This window comes from Verticillium alfalfae, genomic scaffold (genome assembly GCF_000150825.1).
Source record: "Verticillium alfalfae VaMs.102 supercont1.5 genomic scaffold, whole genome shotgun sequence".
Classification (NCBI taxonomy): Eukaryota; Fungi; Ascomycota; class Sordariomycetes; order Glomerellales; family Plectosphaerellaceae; genus Verticillium; species Verticillium alfalfae.
In genome coordinates this window covers 387,680-406,846 of record NW_003315034.1, presented here as the reverse complement: position 1 = coordinate 406,846, position 19,167 = coordinate 387,680, and the positions used below count along the sequence as shown (strand labels likewise).

The 19,167-nt window shown below is 58.8% G+C and overlaps 6 protein-coding genes across 6 annotated transcripts; 3 read left to right on the top strand and 3 right to left on the bottom strand.

Annotated features, from left to right (window-relative positions):
- Positions 1-641: 641 nt before the first annotated feature.
- On the top strand, positions 642-1,937 carry VDBG_04449 (protein phosphatase methylesterase; the record flags this gene model as incomplete). The annotated part of the gene is made up of 2 exons (XM_003004797.1): positions 642-738; positions 1,144-1,937. 2 exons carry the CDS (start codon positions 642-644, stop codon positions 1,935-1,937), a joined length of 891 nt encoding a protein of 296 aa, XP_003004843.1.
- Positions 1,938-2,228: 291 nt separating this feature from the next.
- On the top strand, positions 2,229-2,402 carry VDBG_04448 (protein phosphatase methylesterase; the record flags this gene model as incomplete). The annotated part of the gene is made up of 1 exon (XM_003004796.1): positions 2,229-2,402. One exon carries the CDS (start codon positions 2,229-2,231, stop codon positions 2,400-2,402), a length of 174 nt encoding a protein of 57 aa, XP_003004842.1.
- Positions 2,403-3,302: 900 nt separating this feature from the next.
- Positions 3,303-5,717, bottom strand: VDBG_04447 (DNA polymerase lambda; the record flags this gene model as incomplete). Its single annotated transcript, XM_003004795.1, has 2 exons — positions 3,303-4,351; positions 4,454-5,717. The coding sequence occupies 2 exons, from the start codon at positions 5,715-5,717 to the stop codon at positions 3,303-3,305; spliced, it is 2,313 nt and encodes a 770-aa protein (XP_003004841.1).
- A 561-nt stretch (positions 5,718-6,278) lies between these two features.
- Positions 6,279-7,761, bottom strand: VDBG_04446 (ammonium transporter 1; the record flags this gene model as incomplete). Its single annotated transcript, XM_003004794.1, has 2 exons — positions 6,279-7,334; positions 7,402-7,761. The coding sequence occupies 2 exons, from the start codon at positions 7,759-7,761 to the stop codon at positions 6,279-6,281; spliced, it is 1,416 nt and encodes a 471-aa protein (XP_003004840.1).
- Positions 7,762-12,249: 4,488 nt separating this feature from the next.
- VDBG_04445 (mediator of RNA polymerase II transcription subunit 16) lies at positions 12,250-15,582 on the bottom strand (the record flags this gene model as incomplete). Its single annotated transcript, XM_003004793.1, has 8 exons — positions 12,250-13,538; positions 13,644-13,700; positions 13,757-13,876; positions 13,925-14,144; positions 14,197-14,523; positions 14,581-14,633; positions 14,685-14,934; positions 14,992-15,582. 8 exons carry the CDS (start codon positions 15,580-15,582, stop codon positions 12,250-12,252), a joined length of 2,907 nt encoding a protein of 968 aa, XP_003004839.1.
- A 634-nt stretch (positions 15,583-16,216) lies between these two features.
- VDBG_04444 (ribulose-phosphate 3-epimerase) lies at positions 16,217-17,041 on the top strand (the record flags this gene model as incomplete). Its single annotated transcript, XM_003004792.1, has 3 exons — positions 16,217-16,281; positions 16,396-16,708; positions 16,775-17,041. The coding sequence occupies 3 exons, from the start codon at positions 16,217-16,219 to the stop codon at positions 17,039-17,041; spliced, it is 645 nt and encodes a 214-aa protein (XP_003004838.1).
- Between the last annotated feature and the right edge of the window lie 2,126 nt (positions 17,042-19,167).

Genomic DNA, 19,167 nt, shown 5'->3' with positions numbered 1-19,167 from the left:
TAAAAAAAAAAAAACAAAAAACAGAGAAGACTCACGTCATAGGGCGGCCCGCAAGAGGCAGGCCGAAAAACTGCAACAGCGATGCTGGACATGGAGCGAGAACCGAAGGAGACAGTTCTATCACAACCAGGTGTACGGTCAGGGGAGGGTACGGTCAAGGGGCCGGCTACCGGGGGTTTTGAACCACGTATAGCATGAGGAGGATGACATGCCAAACAGCACCACTGCATAATCGGAGGCGGCGACGACAAGGGGTGGAGCTCGGCACGCCTCTTCTCGTGCTCTAGGCGTCGGTGCTCTAGGAGTTGGGGGAATACGACTTGCCTTTATTTTCACCTGCAAACAAGAGAGATGCCCACACGTCGTCGCACGGCTTCTGGCCCAGCCCCCACACCTCCTCGGCACCATCCTACACTCCTTTAGGGCTTCTACATATCTGCGCATTGTGCTCGTTTGGCTTTGGCCGGCATGGCGCCATCCTGTTTTCTTTTCTCTCGTTTTTATCTTTTCTTCTCTCGAGTTTGATTTTCGAGTGTTTCTTCGCCAAGGTACGCAGCTGTAGATACCATTCCCTTCGTGGATACCATGCAGTAGGGATGAATGAACGGTCATGAAAGTGATGCTGCTGTGCACAGTGAGCCATGTCGCGTCGGGCTGGTGCCGCGTGTCGGGCCGGGCTGTTGCCGCGTGTCGAGTCGGGCTGTTGCCGCATGTGTCGTCGAAAGCGATGGCAGGGAGGTGCGTGCTGCTTACGTATGCATGCACCTTCCCTTCCCACGTCAGGCAGCGGCAAGGAAGGAGGAAGGAAGGAAGGAAGGTACTTGGTACCTGACGTGGGGCGCTGCTTCCAACGTCATGCCACCAACATCGCAGGATATTCGTCCCCGTACGGTTCTTTTTCTTTGCAGAGGATGAACAGCTAACCTCACCATCATCCAATGTTTTCTCCTCTTGCTTCTTCTTCTTTGCATACGTCTCCGTCTTCTTGTTCGTATACTGCTTCTGCTTCTGCTTCATGGGTCGAGGCACCCGTGCTCTTGCTCCCGACGATTTGAAGCTGCGCTACTGTTCTGACCCCGGTACATTCGTTCTCTTCTTCTATTTGTCTCCGACAGTCACAACGACCATTGCCATCTCGGCCAGGCTCTTCCATGAGTGACCTCCAGCGGGCCTGGGCTAAGCGCAAGGTCGATGCCATCCCAGAACCCTTTGACGAGCTACCCGACAACGACGCAGATGAGCTCTCGGAACTACCAGACCACCTCGACGACGGCGACTCGTCCTCGGCGTCGTCGGCATCATCTACGGGCACGATCATCCCCTCGCCGAGTCAGCGTCTTTTCGCCCGCCCAGGCGCCGCCCTTTCGCGCCCCGGCCGCTCCTGGGAGCCCGTGCCGTGGACGACCTACTTTGAGCGCGAGCTGTTCCTCGAGCGCGACACCACGACCACGTACCATGCCTACCTGACGTCCCCCTCGCCGCAGGGAGGCCCCCTGTTCGTAGCCCACCACGGCGCCGGCTCGTCAGCCCTCTCCTTCGCCCTTGTCGCCGCCGAGATCCGCCGCGCTCTGCCCCATGCCGGCGTTCTGTCCCTCGACGCCCGCGGCCACGGCGCCACCGTGACCCCGGACCAGGACCGCCCCGACCTCTCGCTGCCGACCTTGACGGCCGACCTCGCCGCCGTCATCGCCCTGACGGCCCGCCGCATGGCTTGGCCCGCCGATGCCCTGCCGCCCATGATCCTCGTCGGCCACTCGCTCGGCGGCGCCGTCATCACCTCCCTCGCCGCCGATCCGCCGCCCGACCTGGCCCCGCGCCTCCTCGGCCACGCAGTCCTCGACGTTGTCGAGGGCTCTGCCATGGACGCCCTGCAGAGCATGCACGCCTACCTGTCGACGCGCCCCGCCGGCTTTCACCTCTATCGAGGCCGCCATTGAGTGGCACGTCCGCTCGCGCACCGTCCGCAACGCCCTGTCGGCGCGCACCTTCGGTGCCCGCCCTGCTCGTCGAGCGCGTCGCCGCTGCCACCAACACAGAGGCAGACACAGGCAGCAGAACGCAGACCGCGACTCGCCCGTGGCGGTGGCGCACCGACCTCGCCGCGACGCAGCCCTTTTGGGAGGGCTGGATCACCGGGCTCTCGGCCCGCTTTCTTCCCCGCTCGCGGCGGCAAGCTGCTGCTCCTCGCCGGCACGGACCGCCTCGATACGACGCTGACTATTGGTCAGATGCAGGGGCGGTATGCCCTGCAAGTCTTCCCCGAGGCCGGCCACTTTATCCACGAGGACCTGCCCGAGAAGACGGCCGTGGCGCTCGTCGACTTCTTCCGCCGGAACGACCGCGGGGCGCTGGTGCTGCCGCCTAAAGTGGGCGATTTGCTGCGGCAGGGGAAGCGCGTCTGACGGCCGAGACGACGGTTCGTGACCTGCCCGTCGCTGCACGAGACGCCTGCTACGGGTAGGGCACCCGCCATGTCCTTTAGGTCTGGTGCTTGTCTGATGATGGGGGACGAGGCAGAGCGAGACAGGGGTTCGAGGAGTCCGGGCCTGTGATGCGACGTTAGGACCATGGACGACTGGTGGCAGACGCGGGACGAAGTGTGCAGCTGCCGGAGCATCGCTGGTCTTGCTGTGGCCTGCAACGCTATGCTGTTCGTCAGCTTTCGGTGCTGCTTGGCTGGTCATGCATTCAACGATGGGGTTGATGCACCATGTACACTCCAATTATAACACATGATGTTAGCATGAACAAGGAGAATCGAGCGCCAAGCGTCGTAGGGAGCATCATTGCCGAGCATCGTAGCACCATCGAGCATCCATGTCAGCATCGAGCACCATCGAGCATCGTCGCCAAGCATCGTATCAGCATACAGCATCGAGCATCAAGTGAACCCTTCCTGCATGCCCGGACGGCGTTCAACGAGGTGCGATTTCCTCTGCTCTGCACGCGGCTACTACAGGGGCAAATCCTTCGAGACGAACACCAGCTCGTGGAGCTTGAGATTGACGAGCAGAGCAGTCAGCCTCGAATGACTTTTCAATGCAATGCAATGAACTCGTCGGCATGTTGCCATCCATGTCTTTAATTTGTAAACATTCTTGCAGCTTCATACCGAGTGCCAGCCTATCCAAGTAAGAGCCTGCACGAGCCCACTCCGATCCAACGGCACGTTCGAGCCAGGCCAGCAGGCCAGCCAGCCAAACCACCCCAAAAAGAAGAAGAAGAAAAAGAAAAAAGAATCCAGTCTCCAGTCATGCGTGCAAATACCCGTCAAAGGCCTCCTTCCACGTCCCGCCATGCCGTCAGCACCACCGCTCGTGCGGCTCGCGCCACGTCACGTTCAGCAGCGCGAAGATGCGCCTCTCGTCCCGCCCCTCGAGCAGCGCCCCGTCGGTCACCTTGGCCCGGTCCGGCCCCCGCAGGACGTCGCGGTAGAGCCCGCGCTGATTGAGCCGCATGCCCTTGCGGGCTGCCAGCAGCCGCATGCTGCGGTTGAATATGTCGTTGCCGGTAAAGTACAGCAGCGCGGCCCCGAGCTCGGCCGCCGGCACGACGAGAAAGTCAATCCGGCGCCACACGGGACGGTACGGCGTCGCGGGTGAGGGCGCGCCTGGATCTGAGCCTCGTTCGGAGCCCACGCCCTCGCCCAAGTGCAGACGCGCGGCTTCCGGCTCGGGCAGCACGCAGCACCCGTGCCACTTTGTGCCGCCGCCGGCGTCGTCGTCGCGCGATGTGGCCAGGGCCGCAACGAGAAACCCGCGCGCCTCGAGCGTGCGCGTCAGCCGCGTCAGAAACGGGAGCAGCTCGCGCGCCGAGGTCGTGCCCTCGCGCGTGACGATCAGGTCAATGTCGCCGCTCGACGCGGCGCCGCGGCGGTAGCTGCCGCCGACGATGAGCTCGACGCTGGGGTCGAGGGCGGCGGCGGCCGACCGGACGACGGCGGCGAGGGCCTCGACCTCGCGGCGCGGGATGCGTGTGTTGAGGTCGTCGTAGTGGTCGATGCCGATGCGCTGGTTCGCCGACAGCACGGCCCTAGCTCGGAGGTCGTCGAGAGTGCGGTGCCCCTGGGCGATCCAGCGGCTTGCCTGCGCGTTGCCGACGCCGTAGATGCGCACGAACCGCTGCAGCGTCTCGTCGGCCGGGTCGCGCTCGGCGTGCTCGAGACGCCGCAACCTGTCGGTCGTGACAATCTCCTCATCTTGTCGGCGAGCGCGCACCGACACCGGGCAGACGGATGGCGTCGGCAGCCGTCGATATTTTGCGCGTCTGCCGCTTGAGGAGCGAGGATGACCTTGCGGTAGGCAATGGGTCGCCACGTGTCGTTGATGCGGCCATAATAGTCGGCCATGTGCTGCAGCATGTCAATGGTGCGCGCGTTGGGGTTCTTGCCGTCGTCGTCCCTTGAGCCCGCCTCTGGTGCAGGCAAAGCGTTCCTCCCAGGCAATCTGCTTACGTCGGGTGGCGCGCACCGGCCTCTGCTTCTTGCCGCTCGGCTCACCGTCGGAGTGTTCTGCATCTGAAAGGGGCTCCGAGGAGCCTGCAATGGGGGCATCGCCGTCGCCGTTGTCGTCATCAGAGTCAGAGGGAACATCCCTAAATTCCTGCATCTGCGAGATGAGTTCTGCGAGCTCGTCTTCCATCTCTGCCTCGTGGGCCGCGGATGTTTCTGGTGCCCCCGGCACAGCCAGCTCGTTCTGTGCCTCCTCTGCCGACTGCTCGCTCTGGGAGCAGGTACTGGGCGGCGGCACGTAACCGAAGCGTTTGGGGTTGTTCGGCGGCGGCTTCAACTGCAGGGACGCAGGCGATCCCGCAGGCACAGACACATCAGAGGGGGCTGCCACACCTGGTGCCTCGACGAGCTGCTCGCTCGGATATCCCGTGACCAGGTACTGTTTTTGCTTCGGGTTCAACACGCTCCGAAACTGGATGCAGTCGAGGGGATACGTCTCATTCACGACAACGGCCGTGCCGGCGCCACCAGCAGATGTCACGATGGGCTCAATGTTCTTCCACGAGAGGCCCTTGTCGACAATGACGTGCGAGGCTCGGTCGAGGCTGCGCGTCCACGAGGCGCCATACTCCTGCGCCTTGCGGATGCGGATGCGCCTCGCCGGGGCAATGTCGTCGTTGGGGATGAAGAAGAAGTGCTGCTCTCTGAAGATCTGCTGCTGCGCGGGCACGAGCTTGACAGGGGCGTCACGCTTGCGCTTCTTCACCGTCGCGTTGAGGGACGGCGACTCGTCGCGGTGCGGCGGCGGGTGCAACTGCCTCATCGGCGGGTTGGGCGTGGACGTCGTGCGCAGGAGATGGATGGGTTGGCACGGCGCACGTGTCGAGTCGGGGATAGGCGTCTCTTCGACGACCGAGGGCGAGTCCTCTGCGGCTTCTTTCCCAGGCCTCCTCATCGCGGCAAGAGGCGTTCGCTCGATGGTCTTGGCGGTCGGCGGTTCTTTTGCAGGGAGAGGGGATGAGGCCGTCCTTCGAGGGTGCGAGGCAGAGACTGGCGACTTCGAGACGGAGAAGGCAGGAGGCATAGAGCGCTTATTTGGCTTTGTGATTCTCGATGGTCTGCCTTGGAGCGCCAACCTTGAGCGCCGGCCTCGCTCGGCCTCAACTTCATCGATGGCATCTTCTTCGCTGTTGAGGTCAGCGCCTAGGGCCCAGAGCTCAGCGAAGAAGACCTCTTTGTCTGCGAGTGACGGTTCCCGAGAGGACATGTTGGGGATTCATAGGAAGGAACGTCGATCAACATGACCAAGCGAAACATTGTGTTGGTGTTGTTGTCACGGGAAAGGCGAGGCTGTACGGATAGATAGCCAAGGTTCACGTCGTCGACGTGAATGCTCATGATGGTAGCGGTTGCCTGCCTGCACGGTCGAGGTGGGGCTGTTCGGCCCTTTGAATAACTGAGGTACCTACCTAGGCAGCAAGTCGGTGCAGCTGTCATTGGGCAGCTGCTGGCAACTGGCTACCATCTATCCCTAGGTATCCACCATGAACCGCATCTCGACCATCATTCCGCCTCCCCTTACTCACAATCAACCTTCATTGGTCCGAGAACTTCAAACGTCCGAAGCAAGACTTGTCGTCAGATTAGCCAGTGGTGCTATTGTCTATATATCGTACAGAAATAGGAAAAATGCAGTGGGTGGTGGAAGCATACAAGCTCGAACCCAGGTATCATAAACCGTCAAACACGCAGCTCTCGATCCCATCATTATATGCACACAGCACGCCCTCCGACGCCCACGATCGGCTACGCCACCGCGCATCGCCCGTTAGTCGGTAGGCCCGTAATGGCCGCCCTGGTACTGCGATGACCCCGCAAAGGCCCTGGCGTCCATCAGCGGAATGCTGTTCTTCTCCGCAGGCGGGTACCCGCCGTCGTTCGAGTAGCCGCTCGCCGCCTCGTTCTCGACGTCGTTCAGCACCTCGCGTGTCAGCTCGACGTAGTCGTATGCGAACTCGCCAATCTCGGCATCGTCAATGCCTAGGATCTCCGCGTCTTCGTCCACGCGCAGGCGCAGCCCTGGGATCATGTTCATGAGGAAAAGGATCATACACGTGCCCACAAACGAGTAGGCGCCTCCCGCGAACGAGTCAGCCACCTGGTACGCAATCTGGATCCAGTGACGGTTGATCCACCCGCCTTCGATCGAGCTGACGTTGTCGAGTGCCGCAATGTAGTCGGCCGCGAAGAAGGCCGTCAGAATGTTGCCCACGAGGCCGCCAACGCCATGCACGGCAAAAATGTCGAGAGCGTCATCGACGCGCAGGAGGAACTTGAGCTTGGTGGCGTAGTTGGCAAACGCGGCACCGCAAGAGCCAAAGATGAGCGCCGACCAGAGCGGCACGTAGCCCGAGCCGGGCGTGATGGAGACGAGACCGGCGACGACGCCGGAACAGAAGCCGACCGTGGACCACTTGCGCTCGAGGCGGTAGTCGAGCACACACCACGTGACGCCACCGACGCAGGCCGACAGGTTCGTCACGCAGGCCGCCATGACAGCCCTCAGGTTGGCGGACAAGGCCGATCCCGCGTTGAAGCCGAACCAGCCGACCCACAGGAAGACGGTGCCGATGACAATGTGCGTGACGTTGTGGGGGCGATAGTTAAGCTCGTGCGTGCCGTGGCCACGACGCTTGCCGAGCATCATGGAGTACGCGAGAGCAGCGGCGCCCGAGGCAATGTGGACCGGGGTGCCGCCGGCGAAGTCGAGGCCGCCCATGCGGCTGGACCAACCCGAAGGGTTCCACGTCCAGCAGGCGATGGGGTCGTAGATGACGGTCGCCCAGATGAACATGAAGATGACGCAGGGTAGCATGCGGCCGCGCTCGGCGACAGCGCCAGTAGCGAGGGCGACGGTGACGGCGGAGAACATGCCCTGGTAGAGAGCGAACCAGCACGTTGTTGAAGCCAAAGTTGGCAAAGTTGCCAATGAAAGGACCGGCAGTATGAGAAAAGGTCAGAGAGTAGCCCCAAAAGAACCATTGAAAGCTGGTGACAGCGGCCGACATGACAGAGAGCCAGATGAGGGAGAGGGCGGATTTGCGACGGGCGAGGCCTGAGTAGAAGAAGCCGATGCCGGGAATCATGAGCAGGATGAGTGCCGTGGATATGATGAGAAAGGCGATATCGCCAGACTCATACCAGATGTTGAGGTCATCCTTGAGGGGGTCGCCTCCAGAATCTCCGGTGCCGTTGTACGGGTATTTAGGAACGTAGTTGAGGTCATCGAGGTCTATTTCGGTGGCCGCCATGGTGGGCGTTGGGGCTGCTGACGATAGCAGAATACAATGCTGTGAGATTCAGTGCCAGCGGCGCAGGCGGTTCAGCGTTTTGGCGGATGGTGCAGGGAGGGCACAGTTGGCAACCCCACAGCAGGCAATACCCCGGAAATGCCGCGCAACCCGTTTGCAGTCTGTCGGCGAGATGACTGTCGCGTGCGCATGCGCCGTGTCGTCGCAGAGCAGATTTGGGCTGGGCTGAGCTGAGAAGCCCGTCCGTCGATGGGATCAGCGAGGCGTTGGTTGAATTATGAAGGAGGAAACGATGGAGCAGGAGAGCAATTGTGGATTTGCGAGCGAAAATGGCCGGGGCGACGGGGCAGTCGGACAGAACAAACGACGGGCGACGGGGGTCGACGAAGGGGGGAAGCTAAGTGTCGACGTGCGGGCGCAAGCTCGGGAAGAGCGGGCGGCGTCCAAGCACTTTATGGAACCAGCCAGGTCGACACCTCGACTCCTCGATACATCCATTCGCCCTCTCCTTTCAAGGCGGGGAGTGCTTCGCACCTCTCTGGTGAGTACTCCTATCCGTCTGGCGCAATGGCTCGCACAAGAGCTTATCTGGCCATGCGAGACCCATGTTCCATGATGCTGTGCCAGGTACCGCCCGTGTAAAAGAAGCCATGTCGTCGGCCACTCGCAATGGTCACCAAAGACGAAGTGCCTGTCCTCGCCGGCCTGTCCTGCAAGCCCTCAGGAGAGTGACAGGGTGGTTGACGCGTAGATCTAGACGACGATGACTGATCGCCTGCTCTCTCTCTGCACTTGGCTCGACTCGTCTCGACTACCGAAAAGACGTGGGTGGATGGTGGAGGTCCAAGTAAAGTGGTGCACAACCATCATAGGCAATTGGCAGAAGACCAGGCGGAGAGAGATGGGGGCACCGGGGTGCTGGGTGCTGGGTGCTGGGTGCCTACACGTACAGGGTCTCATATTAGCGCGAGATAACGCGACGCGAAAGATAAGGTTGACACCAGCGGCTGCCAAGCTCACGGCCATGGTCTAATAAGTATCCGCTTCCGTCGTTTCTTTTCCTTTTTGGAGGTCTCCTCTCGCACTGACTGGGTTCTGCCACTTGTTCTTCCTGGCTTTGTCAACAGACAGACTGGCCCTTAGATTTGGGTGTCATCGGTAGATTCTTCAGTTTCTTGAAACGAAGAGTTCTTCGAGCGAGTCGCTGGAGGGGCTACCAGTTGTGCCTTTGTTCCGAGTAGCTGATGTCACCCACCGCAAGCGGCGCAGCTGGCAGTCAAAGGCAGCTAGTTAGCTGGTTGGATACAGAGGCGTGAATAATACGAGACCGAACCACTGGGACGATTCAGGGGTTCAAGCCGATGAAGAGGTGATTGTTGCACCAGGCAAAATTGCGACATTCAACATGATAAGATGGTCCGGCCCTCTCAGGGCAGTTCCTCCGTGGCGGGTGGTAAGGAAACGCATTTGCGTTTGTCGTCTGGACCCGAGATAAAGAGAGATAGTGGAGGCAGGCACCACTCGCACCAGAGAACAAGGGAAAGGGCCCCCCACGTCCGTCCGTCATTGGCTGGGGTAGCTGGCGGGCAGGCGCGGTGGGGGTTCCGTCTTTCTCTTGTACATGGTAGCCCCAGAACCAGGGCCAAGGTGCCTTCCGTAGGTAGGTAGGTAGCAAGAGGTACTGTAGGTAGATACCTCATGCTCATGGCAGGCTCGTCTAAGCCTCTTCAAACGGCCTCTTGCCTTCCTTGGTGCACAGCGCCTACCTGCCCGCCATCTGCCATGCTCCATTCGGTGCCCCTACCTGAAAGTGCCGTCCGTTGCTGTTGCCCAGCGCATTAGCCGGTCTACCAGCAACCATACGGCTACCGCTGCCGCCTTCTACACTCTGGTCATTGCTTTCTTTGCCACGGCTCGAGGCGGCTCGTGTCGATCAGAATCACCAACTTTGGCTTCATCTCACCCCATATACAGTATCTCTGTACATGTACCTTGACATGGTGGCCTTGGTGCAACGCTATTGAGACAGTCGACGACTCTACGCCCAAGACAAGGAACACCCACTGGTATACCCCTTGACAGCTGCCAGGCCCTCGGCCTAGACACCCCTCAACCGCCCACGCGTCAAGCCCGTCTCCCGTCGCACTCACTCATCTCCCGTCGTCACCCAACTCCTCTAATGACCGAGATATCCATCTGGCGTTGGTTGGGTTGCGGTAGGTGAACAGGCACTGTGGCTTGCCATCACTTGCATGAAACCCGTAAGGTCAGGGGTCGAGTGGTCCGCGCTCGTTATCCTTTCGACCACATCCACTGGGTGGTCATACTACTGACCAAAGCATTCTCAGGAATCATCCCATTTTCAGTTTCGCTCGATGCAACACCTCGGCGGCACGTGTCGACCACTCTCAAGCTCGCAAGGCCCCCGAATGTGCAGCAATCGTCTCCTTCATCGTGAAGCTAGAGCAAGGTGCTACAGGCACCTTGCTCCGAATACCATAACCCCGGTATCCCGCAACAGCATTGGACCGCAATGCTTCTCCGGAAACGTCTTCCTTATCATAAGATGGCGCCTATCACCAGCAACGCCACTTGCCACTACGGCGTGCAACGTGAAAAAGAAAACGAGTGCTTCGTCGTTGGCTGCCGGCCACTGCCACCAATGCAAACCCCGGTCCTCTACCTCGTTCAAAAGCCACTCCCCTGTCGTATGCTCGATCGCCTGCGCCTGCGATGCCTCTGGAACGAGGCGGCCCCTCAACTCGACGCCTGTGACGAAGAGGCTTGCTCCACGTCGACTCCACGACAGGACAAGACAAAGGCATCCCCACTGCCACTGTACCTGGTTTCCCTTGTCCGTGTTGTTGAATCAGCCCGCAGCGGATGGCCTGGTGGCCTTGCATCCGGGCCCGTTGCCCGTCTTGCCTCCGCCTGTCTCAGTCTCGCCCGCTGAGAATAGTCTTGCCCGTCCGTGCCATTGACCGAAGCCCTCCGATCAGCGTATGCCGACGGGCAAGACGCCCGTCAATAGTCTGCTACTGTTACGGGCGCCGCGCTTTCTTTGTTTCCCAGGGTCCGCGAGCGTCTCATAACAGGTTGCCTATAGCAGCAAACAGAGCGAGACTCAACTCTGCCGTGTTTGATGACTAGCTGTTGTGCTGCCAATAGTGGGTTGCGCAGCACGTGGGATGGGATACTGACTCTTCGTTCATGGCCTTGGCACCAATTCCACCCGGGATCGGCACTCGATCTTTCCGAGCCACGACTTGCCCCTGAGAGCCATGGCCTTCGACCTGGCGTGGGGGTCGGAGCCTCTCACAAGAGACATACGACCTGTCACTTTGACGACATGGCAGTTCTTGTACCGCAGCTGCGTTGCCACTACCCTCCACCTACTGTTTCTCTCCTAGATGGTGATGCTCTTGTGGTTTTGTATGCAACAGACCTAGTGATACAGTGGCCTGTCGCATATCTTGCTGGCTTGGTACGTCGAGGCGTTTTGTTCTATCATAGGCATGACACGCATGTCCATCACGGCAAGTGAGTGAGCACAGCCTCGGTGTGGAACATGGGAATGCACCATAAAGTCAATTTTTCAGTAAGGAGTGTGGCGTGCTCACAATAATACCCAATCGCGTTATGCCAGATCTCCGACGCGGGAGATCCCCTACCTGGCATCCAGGGCTGAGGTCTTGTGGCTTGAGTAACACGCCGCAGATTTGCAGGACCAGATTATGTGTCCTTAGACTTTCAATCTGCCATTAGGAATCACGAGCGTCCTCCTTCGGTAGATGTAGGAAGCACGCCGTCAGGTGATAGCAAGGGGAATCAAGGTGCTACCAGTGTCTTATGAGTGATCCATCTACGGCTGGCAAAGTCCGTGGCCGAGAATGATTGAGAGTGTCTGCCAAGGACTTGACTTGTAACCCAATGACGTTCTGGCTCCGATGCGTCATTGCCACTCTGCCCTCTTACAGGCTACACACTTGAATGAAACCAGCTGCATGGCCTTGACCTCTGAACTGCCTCCTATCTTACGTCCACTTTTGTCACATACATGAGATCAACGACGTGAGGAATAGTCCTGTCACTACTGACATGAACGATGCAGTGACGGTACGTGTCACGAGTCGCACCGGGACGAGAGACAACATATTGGTATCATTGCAAGTCGTACATCGCCGTGACAGGCGCGAAGACTCTAGCAAGCAACAGACAGAAACACACATCGTACCGGCGCTTACATCGTATGAAGTGCCAACAGCCCCAATATCAAACAAAGCATCCCACCTTGACTGGCGTGCGTGTATCATGTCTCATTGGTATAGGGAACTGCATGTCAAGATTAGGCCTTTCTATGCGATGAACTGATGTCGTCTCTCCGGCTCATTCCCAGGCACCCCCAGTCGTAAACCAGACCAGTGGATGCACGCATATCTCTAGCTGTCCAAAACGGCGCCTTGATATAAAGAGAGAGAAAAGCACAGCTCACGCAATGGACGCCTTGGGGAGCAGCGCCCAATACCCACCACAAGAACACTTCCTCTGCTGCGTCAGCACAAACGTGAACCCCGGCCGCGAGCCAAAGACGTCTTCCATGACGGCCGCGCACCGCACGCACCGCCTCCACTGCAGCGGGCCGCCGCGGCCGCCGCGCTGCTGCAGCTGCTCCTCGGGCGTCTCCTCTTTGGGGCCGGCCTTGTTGGTCATCTCGACGCGGCGGAAGACGTCGACGTAGCGGGCCGCCGCCCTGCGCGCGCCGAGCACACGCGGCACGTCGTCCACCTCGAGCAGCCCGAGGTCGGCAAAGAAGAGCTTCGACGGGTCGGTCTGGGCGCGGAAGGCGCGCAGGTCTTGGCCGAAGAGCTTCTTGAGCACGGTCAGGAACGGCGCCGGCGGCTGGGCGGCGAGCAGGAGGTTGAGTTCGGAGATGATTTGGGCGCCGCGGATCTGGGCATCAATCTGCTTCTGGCCCTGCTGGGTGTTGGCGGTGCCGTTGCTTTCATTCTTCTGCTGCGCCTGGGCGGCGAGGCCGGCAAAGGCTGTCTGGTACGTCGAGCGGATGTCGCTCGTGAGCGTGGTCAGGAGGTGGTCAAAGTCCTGCACCTTGATGTGGCTGTTGGAAATAATGTGCTGCATCCTCTGGTAGGACTTGTTGAGGGCTATGGTGGCGACCTTGGACTGGCCCGAGGGGTCGGTGGCGTTCTGCATGGCAGCGCGACGGTCGTAAAACTCAATGGCCCGGTGCGAGATTTGGTCGAGATGCGTCAGCCGACGACAGACGGCGGAGAGAAATCCGCGCGTGGCGGAGCAGAGGAGCAGCTGAAGAGAAGGATCAGCTCGGGAGCGGAGGTAGTTGGAGATCTCTGAATAGTTTCGTGGTTGCAGAAGTTCGGTGAATTTGGGGTCGTCGAGAAGTGCGAATAGAGAATCGGCAAGATACGCGAGCAAGTCGACAGACCACTGCGCACACCCGCACAGGGCATCGATGACCTCGTGTTCGTCCAGGGGATTCAGCTTCTCCCGCATGTTGGTAGGAGTGTTGCTCGCGATAGTGATCAGGATGACGACATTTCTGATATTGAGCGACAGGAAGGCGAACTTGCCGCTGGAAGACCGCGGGTTGAACTCTCCGTTGAAGCCTAGGTGGTTAAGGATACTGAAGCAAAGCTGCAGTGAACTATTACGCACGAGGGCTTCGTGATGAGCTTCCTCCGAGTAGTCGACGGGTACTTTGAGCATCCGGACAAGCTCGTTAACCCAGTCTCGTGTGAAGGCTACACAGATTGTCAGTCTCCGTACAATAGAAGTAACGTATGCATTGACTTGCTCTTCTTGTCGGCGTATGGTTTTGCTGCCGCTAGAATATCATCGCAGTTTACCTGGTAGAACGTTGCAGCTGATGCGGCTACTGTGAGAGCCGCGATGACTGCAGCGTACTGGGCTGGGAAGAATCAGCAAAGCTATCCAGAATTGACGCAACCATGTAACGTACCGTCTTGGTTGGAGTTTCCAATGTCACCCAGCGGATAATGTAGTCCATTCCACTTCACTTGCCCATCCTCTTGAATTTGTGCGACCGAGCAGTTGGTAGGCGAGAATGCGACTTGAAGGCCTGTGAAGCGTCAGTAGGCAGCGCCGTCATGATAAGGGCAGAACATACATGGTGTGCCCTCAGCAAAGGTAAAGCCGACCTGGTTGAGGGTCATGACTCTGTCGAGGCTCAACTCGTTGTACGTCTCCTGCATTGTGAACCTGTCGCGGTACTCAACGGAGCCATCACTAAAGGCTACGCAGACAGCCTTTCCGAAGTGGATGGTCTGCATGCCGACAATGACTTTGTTGATGAACACTGGGTCCAGTCTTTTGAGTCTGTTGGGATCCTGTGCATTGTTAGAATGAGGAGAAAAGTCATGCAGAGCAGTGCACATGTACCTTGTCGTTCCCGCCGGCGCTGCTGTTTCTGCGGCTGCCCATCTGCTCAAACGCAGGGTGCAGGGCGGGAGATGGTTCATGGCCGACTTCCCACCGATCTATGACGCTCTGCATCTCTTGGAAGGGGCTGTCAGCTGTGGGGAGGTAAGATCGAACAACGAGAACGTTCATGGGGACCCAGTTGTGGCCAGTGTTGTCTAGCTGCGAAGGTAACAACTCGATATGGGAGATCTGCGTCATGGAGGCATCTATGGGGTTTCCGCTCTGCCCATTGGGCATCCAGCTGGATATTGCCAGGTGTTTTGCCGTCATGGTAGGATTCAGGGGCTGTCCGCTGGGTGGTAGCTTGTTATCTGGTTGTGGGGGGCCCCATGATATTGATACCCGGACCAGTCGAAGCTGGCGGGAGGCAGTCGCCAAGGCGACATACATGTGATCTAGGGTCTGTGAGCAGGCATACAGAGGCAGAGTCTCGCGGAACGGCTTACTCTTGTCGCTGTGTAGGGATGCATGTGTGATGAGGTCGTCTGAAGAGCTGAAGCTGTCAAGCTCCAATGTGGTTTCTTCAAGCTTGTTATTACTCTGGCTCCAGAACAAGCGAAGCATGCCACTCGTCGTGACGCACAGGAGGGCGCTTTTGGCAGGATTAGGATGCCAGGGGCCAAAGGCATGAATAAAGGAACTCTCGTAGCGATAAGCAGTGGCATCCTTGACAGCAGGCCCATGGAAGACGTGGTACTGCGAGATGGTCAGAGTCGAGGCACATAGCCCGCGTTCAAGGGAGGAAGCTCTTACATTTTTGTGCTGAGACGCGAGGGGCAGCCAGAAGCAGCCGGCGATGGCATGGAGGTCGTCGACATGATCGGCATCCCACTTGCGAGTGAGAAAGGGGCGGTTGAGGGAGACGGAGAAGGCTAATATGGCAACGCGACCGGCGGCATCGATGACGGCGAGCTCGTTGCTACTGGTAGCGGCCCATGCGAGGTGAACTATTGGTGTAGACGGGCTGGCGGTGATGGCGTCGACTGTAGTAGGCTCGCTGAGGCCCCATCCGCCAGTCTTGGGATCGGCCCGCAGATACCTGACTTGAACGGATCTGCCATCAGGTGAGATGTAGGCGATGGTTCCCGATTTGGACCAGGCGATGCCTTGAGCACACCCTCGAGTTCTCATCTCATCCACACGCTGAGCGAGCTGCCGACTAGGCCCTCGTACATTGGGTAGGGTGAGGTTGACACCATCGCCAAAAAGGTCATCGACATCGAGACCATCAACCTGCATTGGGCCGTTCATGGGAATATCCCCGGCGGATATGGCGTCATGGTTCATGACTTGGTCTCCGTCGTGAGTGGTCGTCTCCATGGGGTTGTCAAGCATGAGAGGCATCTCAGCCTCGATCAAGAGGATGGTTGGTAGGTGGGGGGTTCGCGAGGCTGGCTACCAAGTGGTGAGATGCCTAGACTAAGCTGAACGGTCGATTGAGGCGCATTACTGCGATTGAGAGGGGGAGCTGGCGGTGATGTTGTCCAAAGCAGCTTTATACGAGAGTATGCAGATGTTGATAGAGAGAGGTGGTGAATCGTCGTCTTGGTCTTCGGGCTTCTCAGGGCTCAGCAATATCTATAGGTCGTCCGCTGTCAAACAAGGACAAATGGACCGACGTTTGACGGACACCGTCAAGGCCAATGGAAAATACAGCCCAGGGGCTGACCAATGGTGAGCGGCCCCATCAGCCCCAGTGGAATCTAGTCTATTTCAGGCACCAGCCACATGCACTGTGTCCGTGGCTGGTGGCATGCCGACCAAGACTTAATCCATTTGGACCCATAAATCTCGGTACCTCCTACTGCGGCGACAGTGGGACCGTACACGTCCATCGCCGTCAATTGAACCCCACCATGCCATTAACCCCGCCATCCATCTCCATGTTCTGACATCTTTTGAGTGCTTGACAGCTTCACCCCCCCGCCTGAACACCACCATTCACCAGACTCTACCCACCTGAATCGAAACATCCACCATGGCGCCCAAAGCCATCATCGCCCCTTCTATCCTTGCCGCCGACTTTGCCGACCTGGGCCATGAGTGCTCGCGTACCATCAAGAATGGCGCAGACTGGCTTCCACGTTGACATCCAGGACGGTCACTTTGTCCCCAAACATCACATTTTGGCCCTCCCGTCGTCGTCAAAGTGCGCAGCCACGTCCAGCAGCCGACGGAGAAATTCGCCAAGGGCACCTTCGACTGCCACATGATGATTGCCGAGCCCAAGAAGTGGGTGAAGGAGTTCAAGAATGCCGGCTGCGACCTGTACTGCTTCCACTACGAGGCCGCCCACTCCTCCGACGCCGAGAGCCCCGAGACGACCTCCGACAACAAGACGTCCCCGAAGGCGTTGATCAAGTACATTCATCAGCAGGGCATGCTCGCCGGTATCGCCCTGAAGCCCGCAACCTCGGTCGATGTCCTGTGGGAAATTCTCGAGAACCCCAACCAGGACGAGAGGCCCGATGTATGTGCTGCAGCATCCCGCGAATCTGGCAATCCTCTGTGCGACAGCTGACATGTGTGTTCGCAGATGGTCCTCATCATGACGGTCGAACCCGGCTTCGGCGGCCAGAAGTTCATGGCCTCGGAACTGCCGAAGGTTCAGGCCCTTCGCGAGAAGTACCCCGATCTCAACATCGAAGTCGACGGCGGCCTCGGGCCCGGCACCATCGATCAGGCTGCCGACGCGGGTGCCAACGTCATCGTCGCCGGCAGCGCCGTGTTCGGCGCCAAGGATCCCGCCGAGGTCATCTCGCTACTCCGTGATGCCGTCGACAAGCGTTCGGGGAAGCTGTGAGGGGTTGAGAGCTTGTTTTGGATGTAGCGAATGGAGTTGGGGGGTAAAAGTGCGTGTGGGTGTGGCTGTGTGCATACGGACCAATTTGATGACTTATAGAGAAGGTGAAAACTTAATAGAATGGCGGATTGGGTACCATGGCGTGTCACTCTACGTTGTTTTTTATGTATGAATACACCAAAGCATGCGCCCAAGTCCCCTGGAAGCAATTAATCCGTCTTCGATAGGCTCAACCATTTCTCAGCATCATCTCGACGCGATACTCAGCATCCTGTTGACGACTCATGCGGAGAGGGAATAAAGTGTTCGGCCAGGTCATTTGTGGCTCTTCTGGCTTCAAGAGGCCCGCCCATCTGCAGGCCTGTTGCAAGCGCTGGTCCTCGGCGCGAAGCATCCTGGTGTGTCTATGAAAGTCAATTAGTTCCCGGAGAACATTCGCCGAAACGGGTCGCTAGGAATCCGAGGGCTTTCGGTTCGCATCCTTCAGCTCTTTGTATCCGCTACAGATAGGAGCAAGTAATACCGACCACAATCCATCAAGTCATAGAATTTCTGGTCATGATTGAGGTCCGCTGATGCCGTAGCCGGAGACACTGAAAATTGTGGGTCCAGATACATCGTGGATCTCATCGGGCCCATGCCTGGTGTCTGGGACGGGAGACACAGAAGCTCAGAGGAAGGCCCACTTACCCCCTGCCCAGGTTCTCGAAGATCGTACCCGTGGCCCGCTGAGCATCTGCCACGGACGATGCCCTGCTGGCACCTAGGCATGCCCCCCAATCTCGTAACCGAGCAACGCGTGCGTGTTGGGCATGCGACAGCACTGAGCATAGCGCACACAGCGCGACACAACAGCACTGTCAGTCGGCCTGTAAGGTACCTGTCTAGGTACCTGACGAAATGAAAGCAAGCACTGAGCCTCGATCGAAGCAAATGGATCTATCTCACCACGGTCTGGTACCATTGCCATGGCTTTCTCACAACGGAGGGCTGAAGAGTTGAGCGCGCAGTCCGTACTCAGGAAGTGAACAAGAGTCAGCACCAAGCCGAGACAGCATTCATTCGGCCAATGCTCTCCAGCCTGGGAGGACAAAGGGAGCTGAAGTTCGGCAGGACTTTGGATGGCTTGCCTCAGGCCTGGTGCTTCTGAAAGGCTCTCAGACGATGCTGCTCCCAGCACTGCGGAAGGCTCAGTGGAGAGGTGGCTGCATTTTGGCCGGTCTGTGCCATCCTACCTAGGTAGGTAGGTAGGTAGGTAGGTACGTAAGGTGCCAGCCAGGTAGGTAAACATGACCAGGTAAATGACGCGACCCGTCAGAGACTTGGGGAGGGCGGCTTCCCCTCACCGCATCCCAGGTTCTCTCCCGGTACCCTCGTCCGGTCCCTCCACACGCGATGTACCCTGATGCAGGGCCCCCTCATTGGCCTCTTGCCTCCGCTCGAGAATCCAGTGCGCGTGGCCCCCTCCGGCAGGAAGCGTCAGACTGTGACGGACCGCCGATTTCCCTTTCTTCAACGACAACTCATTCCTTCCCGCTCCTTGAACCTCGATTCTCCTGCCCGCTCCCGTCTGCTTGGACCGTCCTCCGTCTTCTTCTCTCATGCCACCCCCAAAACAAACTTACGTCCCCAGGCTTTAAACCTTGCAGAAAGCTTACCTTTCTTCTTCCTCCTCCGAACACAAGCGCCATGATCTAAAGTCTGCTCCCCAAAACGACCGCCCGCCGCCCACTGCAAGAGAGCCGCATGATTTCGCTACCCTGGTCCACTCTCTCCTTCTTTCCTTCTCTTTTACGCAGCTCGACCCACGACCGCCACGACCACCCTGACTCCGATCAGGACACCACCATGAATTCCCTACCCGAACAGCCGCGACCGCGCGACAACGACCAAATGGATTGCGAGGACGTGAGCCTTCGTGAAGAGAAGCCTCGTCGCGATTCCGACCGGTCGCGACTGCCATGACGAATCAGACTGCGACCGCAGCCCGAAACCCCGACTTTGACACTGTTCCTTCCTCGCCCCTCTCTGAATTGGCCAAGACGCCACCGCTGTTCTCCTCTCCCCTGGCCGTTCGCGATCCCGCCGACCGCTACCCGTCCCCTTCCATGACGTCCCTCTCCTCC